The sequence below is a fragment of the Austrofundulus limnaeus genome, unplaced genomic scaffold (genome assembly GCF_001266775.1).
Source record: "Austrofundulus limnaeus strain Quisiro unplaced genomic scaffold, Austrofundulus_limnaeus-1.0 Scaffold20, whole genome shotgun sequence".
Classification (NCBI taxonomy): Eukaryota; Metazoa; Chordata; class Actinopteri; order Cyprinodontiformes; family Rivulidae; genus Austrofundulus; species Austrofundulus limnaeus.
The window spans coordinates 1,644,067-1,655,281 of NW_013952422.1; the positions used below are offsets into that span (position 1 = coordinate 1,644,067).

The 11,215-nt window shown below is 39.5% G+C and overlaps 2 protein-coding genes across 2 annotated transcripts in view; both read left to right on the forward strand.

Moving 5' to 3' along the window:
- Positions 1 to 738: 738 nt before the first annotated feature.
- On the forward strand, positions 739 to 8,301 carry LOC106514495 (protein phosphatase PTC7 homolog). Its single transcript, XM_014003792.1, has 6 exons — positions 739 to 1,368; positions 2,998 to 3,177; positions 3,943 to 4,141; positions 5,178 to 5,301; positions 5,389 to 5,518; positions 5,609 to 8,301. Exons 1-6 carry the CDS (start codon positions 1,167 to 1,169, stop codon positions 5,665 to 5,667), a joined length of 894 nt encoding a protein of 297 aa, XP_013859246.1. The 5' UTR covers positions 739 to 1,166; the 3' UTR covers positions 5,668 to 8,301.
- Positions 8,302 to 8,826: 525 nt separating this feature from the next.
- The window catches only part of LOC106514494 (TBC1 domain family member 10A), a 14,386-nt gene continuing 11,997 nt past the window's right edge, over positions 8,827 to 11,215 (forward strand). The window contains exon 1 of the mRNA XM_014003791.1: positions 8,827 to 9,479. Within this exon, the coding sequence (XP_013859245.1) occupies positions 9,307 to 9,479 (173 nt within the window). The 5' untranslated portion in view covers positions 8,827 to 9,306. The remainder of the gene's footprint in view (positions 9,480 to 11,215) is intronic.

Sequence of the window (11,215 nt, forward strand, 5' to 3'; positions counted from 1 at the left end):
GCTTAAAACATGTTAGTAAATAAAATTCTAATGATAAACAAATGTAAAAATTATTGAATAGTGAATAAAAGTGAGAAAAAAGCATTATAAAAGTGGATATTTATTTAAATATTTTGTGGCATTGTTTGTGGGTGAGCAAATTTAATAAACCCATTTCTAGCTTGAAGATGTTTCTGAACTTTTTCATCTATGATCTTAAAGGAAAGTTTACCACAGATTAGTTTAAATACATTGGGTTTGTATTACAGCTTAGATTTATCAGTTTAATTTGCACATGTTCCAATGGCATTTCAGGGTTCATAATTCTAATCTCAGAATTTTGAAATAAAAGTCAGAATTCTGACTTTAATCTTAAAAAGTTAGAAGTCAGAATTCTTTTTTTTTTTTTTCAGTGGCCCTAATCCTCTTCCGTATCCGTAGACTTTTCTTGTGAATTGGCAGTAAATAAATAAACCTTGTTGAAGCTAGGGGCATATGTTATGAGTTTATACTTCTTTCTGTACCTTTTCATTCATGACTTATTTTTAACAGTTTTACTTTCCTTGATATTTTGATTTTTTATGCATTGTTTATTTTATTTTTCGTTTCCTTTATTATTATTATTTTTACTGGACAACTTGTTTTTTTCCTATTGTTTTATTAGATTATTTTATATTATTTCATTTTTTTTAGTGTTGAATGACTTGCTGAATATTTTTTTCCAATTCATGATTGAAATAAACAAACGCAGTGGCTTGATTATATGTTACAACGGCCTGCCATACAATGTCTTCTTCGTCCTTGCTCTTCTCTTTCCTCTCTGGGAGGAGTCACTTACGCACGCGGCTTTGACATCATGGTTGTAACGGTCAAACACCCGTATGTACTCGCAGCTTGTGTATGGTAGCAACATGTCGGTTCGAAGGGAGCCCAGTGGAGGAACCGTAGCAGCCGTGGAACCCACGCTCGAGACATAGACGGCACGCAGACACGTTTTGGACGAACTGCGACTGTTCAACGCGACTGGTATTTTCACAGCAGCGGGCCTGTCGGTGTCTCATGGACGGACAGAAAAACTAGCTCGATCCGAACATTGGCCTGAAGGCAGGCAGACAGTTGGACTGGTCGGAGAGGGAACGAAGTGGGACGGAGTATTTAACCAAGACCGACTTTCTCCTTGTTAGGGAATGTTATCCGTACTGTCTTATGGCAGACTCGTAGCCAGGGCTGTCCTGGGCGGACTCTCTCAGACGGACGGTCGGGATTACAGCCTGATCAGCGCCAGCTATGGCTTCGGCAAAGACTTTCGCAAGGGGATCCTGAAGAAAGGAATGTGCTACGGAGATGATGCCTGCTTCATAGCGCGGCACAGGTCGGCCGATGTTTTAGGTAAGAAATAACAAGCATCCTCTCGGGTGACCTTCAACGCACGTGCAGAGGGGTCTGCACGTGCTTACTGACCCCTCGGGACGAAAACACGACCCCCACCCAAACAGACCAGAGCTGTAACTGCAACTCATATGAGTGTTTTCTACAACTCTTAATTGATAGCAACTCAGTTAGTTAAGTTGCTTAACTTGCAGGGCATAATCTAATAATTATTTTAGAAACAAAACCGGAGTAAAACATCCATCATGGATTATTGTGGCCGAACGACCTTTCACCCAGATTAGCTCTGTAAGAAATATATAGTATTAGCGTGAAAATTAAAAACTCGTAAGGTAAAATGTTTTGAATTGTAAGTCATTGAACACGTAAATGACTGGGAAATGTGAGGTTAAAACGTTCAGACAGAACAATGTCTCGCAAAGGTCAGAATGGTTGAGCGTGGGGGCGGCCATGTTTGCTAGCTCTGTTAGCCTCCCGCTAGCTTCGCTGGACGTTTTGTCCTCACCGGCTCGAGCTACAAACACGAGCCACGTGGCTTTTAACGATAGATTTAGTAGTTTCCGAGCACTGTGTCCAGACCTGCGTGCAGTCATGTAGATTTGTATGCGTTTCCTGCAGTGAAATAGTGAATTTGTGGGGATTGACAGGATCCGGATTATTGTTTAGTTTCTTTTTGAGGTGACTCATAACAAAGAGAAGCAGCTGTGGAATAACAATAACAGAAATCCCCCACAGCCTATTTAATGTTTTCTCTGTCTCCTTCAAGTGTGTTCCGTGTTAAACAGCCGTCTTTATTACACTTTTTATCAGTCAAATCGAACTGATCAGTTGGATGCTGCTTTGTTCAGTTTTAGGTTTCAAATAGATTCAGGTAGCTCTAATTTGCTTAACAAATATCTGGTTTTGTTCTCGTATGTAAAATCCTAATATTTGCTCATTAATGTTGCAACATTCTGGAACAATACTGATTTCCAATGTTGGCAAGGATAGACAGATATTTTATTCATCCCTGAGGGAAGTTGTTTTGTCACAGCAGCAGACAATAAACATACATGTTCAAAAAGACAGCAGTAAAATAAAAGTACAATGGAGGAACAGTAAAAAATATTTTAACCTGCTGATTCAGATATGGAAGAAATAAAAACATGTTTTTGGTTATTTTTTCCCAAAACAGCATCAAAACAACATTATTCATTTGTTTTATTGTCCCTTGGTTGCAAATTATAGCACTCACAAAGATTGATCAAATCAGATTTATTTAGAAAGCACATAAAACAACCAGAATTGGTTAAACTGCTGTACTAGTCCCAAAAGCACAACCAAAATAATCAATAAAAAAATAACTAAGATGGATGGACCGTAGAAACACCCTTATAAAAATGCCATATTTATTTTAGGACCTTCTTAAACCTTTAGTGCTTTCCAAGACTTCATTTTTTACATTATGCAGATACTGCAAAGCTAACTTTAGCTCACTAATTAATAATATCAGAAACAAGTTATATTTGTAAATGCTGGTTAAAGCTGTCAGTGCATCCATGGAAGACGAATGAAAGCAGCGAATCCTGCTGCATGTTTTTATGCAGCAACATTGTGTATATGTATGTATAACCCTGTTTTCTCAATCAGGTGTAGCGGACGGTGTAGGCGGTTGGCGGGACTACGGCGTCGACCCATCTCAGTTCTCTGCCACCTTAATGAGAACCTGTGAGCGACTGGTGAAGGAGGGACGCTTCATTCCCAGTAACCCAGTGGGTATTCTGACCTCAGGCTACTACGAGCTCCTGCAGAACAAAGTCCCGCTGCTAGGTGAGCGAACGCCGACGCTAACATCTTGCACCACCGGTGCACCCAGTCATTGTTGGATGAGTTGTGCTGAACCGGCGTACGTAAATAGCTGCAGTATGAGTCAGACTGTAGCAAGATGCATAAAATAGTAGATAAAAGATGGAGGGATATTGTGGCACGACGAGTAAGAATGACATCAACATTTTACATTTAGTAATATAATGTCAGTGATAAGTGATTTGATGAAGCCGTTTCTGTTATGTTTGCATCGAAATGATTAAATATTGAGGCTTAAAACATTTCTCCTTTTTAAAAAGGTGAAATTCCTCCTAAAACATTCAAATAGTTCAAGAATCCATTTGTAACTGATAAGACTGGTGGTTGTTAAGGTTTTAAAAACAGGGTTGTGTCAAGCATGTGACCAAGGTCACATTTCTTCAGAGGCTCAGTCCAAGAGTCGGTGTGCACACTCTGTGACCGCTGAGGTATTTGCTAAAGGTCCTAATTATATTTTGGAAAGACGTGACAAGGTCAGTACTTCAGCACTGCTGCTCAGGGTTACACAGATTGTAAAAAACTCCCATCAGTGGGGCTCTGGGACAAGTAAGGGAAACAACCCCTGACCTTGTTTATCTCCCCTCTAATAAATCAACTATGTTTTATACAATTTAATCATAATCCAGTTTTCTAGGTCATCCTGCTTGTGTTTTTTATTTGTTTTTCTAAAAATCCTCCTCCTGTTTACACAGTTCTACTCTTATCATTGTTTTGCGTCTGTGTTTGTAGGAAGCAGCACTGCCTGTATTGTGGTTCTGGATCGAAGGAGCCACCGGCTTCACACGTGCAACCTCGGAGACTCTGGCTTTCTCGTGGTACGAGGAGGAGAGGTGGTCCATCGCTCGGATGAGCAGCAGCACTATTTCAACACGCCGTTCCAGCTGTCCATCGCTCCTCCGGGAGCAGAGGGGGTCGTGCTCAGTGACAGGTCAGTGCATCAGCGTTGGACACCTTGCAAGTTAAAGGAAACGAAAAGTGAATCCAACAAAAGTGGTGAACTTGAACTTTTTCCTCTAGCTTTCAGTTTTGAACGTCTGCAGTCATCATAAATATATTTTAACTGTTTTGATCAGTTTTAGCTTAAAGCATTCTCATTAAATTAGGCTTAATAATATTTATTTACTGAGAGGTTCATGTAGATATTACATTTTGATAGAATGCTGACAGTTTTATAGTACATAAATGATTTTCCATAGTTTGTGTTTAAGTAATTTATTTAAAAATGATTTTAGGCATTATTGCATTTTATGGCTTCTTATTTTTATTCTCACAGTGCACAGTCTCTTGCAGACATTTGCGCTTAAAACTTTATCAGACATCAACATGTAGATGCTGTCAAAATGAATTGACACAAGATGTTTTTTTTTCTTTTGATGCTTTTTAATCTAATTTTCAGTTTCATTTGTCATAGCTTGGCTTGATAATGATCAGGGTTTGAATATTGCGCAATAAGTATGTTTCCATTTTCCATATATTGTTTTTAACTTTACATTTATAATTATATTACCTGAAAATGCATCAGGCCGACATAAATAAAAACAAGCCATCAGCTTTCCTTAGTCACGTCGTGTTCTCGTTGGAGTTGAGTTTTTATTCCTCTGTTTTATTGCTGCTCCTCTGTAGTGCTTAACCTTTAAGATGTAGCAGATCTTGATTTTTAAAGGTAGATTTATAGCTGTGGCATATCATCTTAATATAGACCCTCTCAGTCAGTGTCCAGTAGGAACACTGGGTCCCTGGGAAGTAGAACTTGAATTCTCCGGTGTCGGTGAGTACAAGAACTCCCCTGCATCTGGCAGCAACAGTCGGGACAGAGTGTTTCTGAGTCATCTGCACCAAATGCACCTTTTAGGATTGGCAGGCTCCTCACCTCCTTAATTTTATATTAGAAACCGTAGCTGGTTACTCTGAGTGCTTCTTGCCTGGGTTCTGGATATCACATGGCTGATTTTATCTTCTTCCAGTCCCGAAGCAGCCGACAGCTCCTCGTTTGACGTTCAGCTCGGTGACATCATCCTAACGGCAACAGACGGGCTCTTTGACAACATGCCGGACTACATGATCCTTCAGGAGCTGAAAAAACTGAAGGTATCACTCATGGACATCAGCTCATTTTGTACACGCAATAAACCCCGAGTGTTATTTGTCTAACGGTTTCACTGTTTGTTCTTCCAGACTTCAAACTACGACAGCGTACTGCAGACCGCACAGAGCATCGCAAAGCAAGCTCACAACCTTGCCTACGATCCCAATTATATGTCTCCTTTTGCACAGTTTGCCTGTGATAATGGCCTGACTGTAAGAGGTGAGGAAATAATTTTATGTTGCGTCTTGAGTTTTCCTCTTAATTATTTAAGTCAAAGTTACGATTTTTAATTTTGTTTCTTCGTTACAGGAGGGAAACCCGATGATATCACGGTGCTCTTGTCCATAGTGGCTGAATATGCAGACTAAAAAGTGTGTGTCTGTGTGTGTGCGCGCTTCACTGGGACTGATGTTTTCTTGCCATCTGCCTGAGTCTCTCACCCGCAGCCCTCCCAACATGCACTGCGGGCTTGCAGGGGAGGCCCACCAACACGACTCGCACTCCTCATGGCGTGGCTGACCTCCACCTTTGTGGCGTTCTTTTTGTTCTCTGTTGTCTTTAACGTGGTGCTGGAACGGTTGAGGGGCGGCAGGCAGCCGGGGTGTGTTTAATGCTGATCGTGACCTGGGAGAAGCTGACGTCAGCCCCGCTCACGTCTCACACTGTTGTCCGACAATTTGTGGCGTACGTAAGACCGCCTACAGTTTGGATACTTGAGGGTAGCCCATATGTATAAAAACATTAATAATAAGGAGCAAGCCATGCATTTTGTTGTTTTTCAGAGAGTAGCAATGGGTTATTAAACCTCACAGTTCTTCTTTTTTTGATTTACATGTTCCCATTATGTGTTTGAAGCAGGCACATGGGTTAGTCTGAGGATGCTAATGCGACATGTTGTGGGAAGTGGATTTTAATGCCTCAGGTTTGGGAACTTGCTCAAGTTAAAGAAATCTGCAAGGAGAAAGCTTGTTTAAACGTCACGTGAAGGTTAGTCAGGTTTTGTCACTCGGCTTAGGGAACCCTTAGATTCGCACATCCTGATAAGTTGTAAATATATTTTTTAAGGCTATATTTGTGATTTTTTTTTGTTTTTTTTTCTTTTTTCTTTTTGGATTGATTTAAAACAAAAAAGAGCTATTTGTTAATAGTTTGTGACATAAACATCTTCGTCAATGGACATATTTTTCTGTATAGATGATTTTGATTCATGCTCCATCAATCCCAGACTTCCAATTGGTCGAAAATGAACAAGATGTTTGAAACAATTCCTCTCGTCCATGGTGTGGTGGGAATGATTTTTAAAAGGGGTTTGTGTGAATAGTTATTGGTGTGTGTTGTCTCGAGTGTAAATATTTGTTATCTTGTAAAGCTAAAGCTAGCGTCTGGGAAGGCTTACAGTTGACAGGTCAGGAATAAAATTAAAGAGGGAAAATGTATTTTTATAAGTTTTTTTTTTGTCTGAAAAGTACCACTGAAGAATGTGAAATAGATAAACTAAAAGACTCTTTTAAAAAAAGTACAATTTCTGTTTTGTTATTTTGTTACTTTTGATTCCTGGTATGTTCGTTTGCTGCTTTTTTTGTTTGTAACTGCCTTTCAAAAGCCTTTTTTTAGCATTCAGTCCTTGATTATGTTAAAACAATGAAAAAAAGTCGCAATGCACACAGATATTTGTAAAAGTGGGCATTAAATTTAGTGAGTGAAAGCATTCATAGTCAGTTTTCTCGCATTAGGTCATATCAAAATTAACGATCTGCATTAATTTAGTTCAAACACTGAAAATTTATATTTCGGGTAAAATAGAGGAATAAAACGAATCAATTATTGAACATAAAATAACTTAATTTTACTTTACATGTTGTTAAAGCGTCAGTTACCAGTTCTGCTGTGTTGAAACTGACTCATTTATCTAACCTAGTTGTAAATTATTGCTGAAAAGTGCCAGAGGGGCTATTTATTAAAAAAAATGTAGATGTCAAACGATGAAAAATTAGAAAATGTGTGGTCTAAGATGTGAACACGGTGTTGTGTGTAGAAACGAGTGAGCTGGACAAATGTAATATTCAGAAAAACACTGATGATGCTGTGCATGATGGCCTGTTTTTAAATCTTTACATTTTAACTACATGCTCACCAAAGACACTTCTCTTTTTAAATTTAAACTCCTAATGACAATACTGTAAGCGTCTTGTGCTCAAGGCTGCGTGAAACGAGTAAAATCAATGTATTATCTTGTTTAAAGGTGTTGGAGAAAAAACAAGTTATAATGTTTTTGTTCCTGTTTGATGATCTGGAGGTAAACGACAAGAAGCCAGAAAAGGAAAGCCATATTTTAAATCATGAGTTGAGTTCATCTCAGTTCGTTAAAGAACACCAACATGCCCACCGTTCAGTTTTTGTAACAATTGTAGGAAATGCCTTTAGTTTGTAGATGCGTTTAGTGTTTTTTTTTTTTTTTTTTTTTTTTTTTGCGTGTTGCTTTAGAAAATAGCTCACAAATATTCTAAGGGGAACAGTAGAACAATCAATTTATGCTCTGATCATATTTCACTGTTCAGATTTAACTGGTCATAGTTAAAGACAAAACGGTTGATTTGATTATTTTTCTTCTGCTGTTTGCCCAATTCCTTTTGCATTTCTTGTATCTGCATTTTCCAGTTCTCTCACTCATGCTCTTGTCTTTGCATTACAAGGGTGAGCACAGTTTCCAGCCTTAACAGCTCAACCTGTAAATCAAGAGGCCTTTCCTGTCATTGCAAGCTCATCCCGTGTCCCCTGTGTCCCCCAGTGTTAAATGACGTGTACCCTTCCGTCCCTCGTCTTTACCCCCACCCTATTAAGCCGTTCTCAAAAGGTGCTTCTGCAGTCTGATAGTATGATTGTCTTCTGTCTTGTCAGTGAATGAAAGATACAGAGCTCTGCAGCGTAACAATGCAGGTCTAAATGATGTAAATACTGGTATGTACAATATTTAAATAAAGAATCTAGTATTTATACTAAAACCTGTTTCGGTGTTTTGTGTTTTTAAAATCAAGTCCCTTTTTAAAGAGGTTTTCTAGATTCTGATCTGAGGAAAATGGTCAATATTGATAAAAATTTAAAATCAACACTTGTTTTGAAAGGACAATAAACCAGAATGAGGAATTTCTAAAGTTTCTACTATATTTAAAAGATAAATCTCCACCATACAATCATTTTTATTTTTTCATATTTTGTATATGATGTGCGCTAAATGGAAAAAAACACATTGCAACTGAGTAAGGTAATGCACTTACTGCATCCATAATATTTGTGATTGTTGATTTTAATCACATTTTATTGTTTATTTCTAGTTTTATTGCAAATGCTATTGTTTGTTTTTTACCTTTATGTGGCGTGAGGGGAGAGGTGTCATGTATTGTATAATTAGTTGTTTTGTTTGTCTTTTTAATGCCTATTTTTGTCTGGTTTGCTTTGTTAAGCACCTTGAGCTACATTTGTGTTTAAAAGTGTTATAAATAAAGTTGTGTTGAATAAATGGAAAAGACAAAAATCCAGCAGTAGGTGGCGGAAGGGAGCAATAGGATGCCATAGATGTTTTGTTTATGTTTTGTTTTAGGCAGTTATTCTTTAGCCTAGACCTAATCCACATTCTTGCTGACAGCAGAGGAATCTTCTGAGAGGATTCCTTCCTTAGCAGAGACCGAGCGAACAGGTCAGCTGAGTGTTAGCATGTTAGCATGTCAACTTGGGATTTAGCATTCAGACACCGAGCTTACAGCCGCTTTATTTAAGTCTTTTGTAGTTTAACCGCCAACAATAGTGTTACCAGAGCGTCAATTTTGTGATCTAACATTAAAAATCACAGTCAGGTGGCTGTTTTAGCATTATTGTTGTGTTAGCAGCTAAGGGACGAAATTATCCTAGCAACATTAGCTAGCTCTGATGGCGTCTGCGTGCAGAGCTTGGAAGAAGTTTTGAGATTATTCCGTAGACCGTCTGCACCTACAAAAGTAAATGCCGATTAAATGGCAAAACCCGAGCAGGGCAATGGACTCGAAATCCGTGGCGGAACCGAGAAGCTGACGGACCGCGAGAAAGGGCAGGCAAACGGGACCACCACCATCCCCGGAGAAGAAGACCAGCAGCAGGTGGACAAGTACGGCTTCACCGGAGGAGCTCAGCAGTACTCCGGAGACAGGTGAGTGCCCTTTTGTTTATTGAGTTAATGATGTTTACATAGTAAACAAATAAAGGCCGCTGAGTGAGCACTTTTTTTTGAAGCACAATAATTGTTATAGTTAGTTGTGAATATTAAAGAGGAACTTTTCCTGTGAAACGTTTATTTTTCCCCTTTATTTATTAAAAAAAAAAGTGTGCACACTTGACAGTCAGGCCTCTACTGGCTCCATTTGTTTAGTTTTCAGTTTGCCTTTCACATGTCTGAAGATAAAAAACTGTCTGTATTCATACATAAAAGCCCTTTTTATGGTGGTGTGTTTGTTGGGATAATTTTTGAATGTTCAGCACATTTGTCTGTGTAGAAGTGAATCTACCATCCACTTGTCCATCATCTTCCACTTTATTCAAAGTTGGGTCTCAAGGGCTGTTGCTTAATCAGGGAGGCCTGGATATCTCTTTCCACAACCACATCTTCCTGCTCTTCTGGGAGGACTCCTATGTGTCCCCAGGCCAGCCAATATGAGGTCTCCTCATTAGGGTGGCATCCACAGGAACTGACAAGGTTCCTGAACCACCCCAACTGGCTTCTTTCGTTGAGGAGGAGCAGAGACCACTCAGAGGCCATACTGGATGACTGAACTTTGTGTTCTGTCTCTAAGGGAGCTACTCAGTGGTGATCCCTACCCATGGTTTGTGTCCATAGGTGAGGGTAGGAACAAAGTTTGACAAAATTTTCTTCCATGAAGTACATAAAATACACTCCTGATCAAAATCTTAAGACCAGTCAAAAAAGTGCAAGAATTTGCGTTTTGCACTATTGGATCTTAAGAAGGTTATAAGTAGAGCTTCACAATGTTAAAAGAAGAAATCAGTGCAAGAGACAAGAACTTTTGAGCAGGGAATTTTCTGAAAACTGCATTTACACTCAAACATGATTTTTTTTTTCAGCTGATCAAAAGTTTAAGACCATAGCTCAAAAAAAATCAGTGTCAAAAAAAAGGACTCAGTAATGAGTAGCTCCACCATTCTTGTTGATGACTTCAAACAATGGTTTAGGCATGCTTGATGCCAGTGTTTCCAGGAGGCTAGTGGGAACGTTGCTCCAAGTGTTGAAGATGGCTTCACGAAGGCCATCCGCTGTCTGGAACTGATGTCCATTTTTGTAAACTTCCCTTGCCATCCATCCCCAAATGTTCTCAGTTGGGTTTAGATCGGGGAACATGCAGGATGGTCCAAAAGAGTGATGTTATTCTCTTGGAAGAACTCCTTTGTCAGGCRGGCATTGTGAACTGCAGCATTGTCCTGTTGAAAAACCCAATCATTACCACACAGACGAGGGCCCTCAGTCATGAGGGATGTCCACTACAACATCTCCACATCAGCTGCTGTTTAACGCCCCTGCACAACCTGAAGCTCCATTGTTCCATTGAAGGAAAACGCACCCCAAATCATGATGGCGCCCCCACCACTGTGCCGTGTAGAAAACATCTCAGGTGGGATCTCCTTGTCATGCCAGTAACGTTGGAAGCCACCAGGACCATCAAGGTTAATTTTTTTCTCATCAGAGAAGACAACTTTCTTCCACCTTTCAATGGTGCACCCTTGCAAAGTCCAAACGGGCAATTTTGTGGCGTTGAAGAAGACGTGGCCTTTGAAGACAGACAGCCAATCGGATCCTGCAGCTCAGAGCTGGTAAAGTTTTTTTGGGTCTACCACTTGACTTTTTTGTTCCATAACCCTCAGGATCATTTAAAA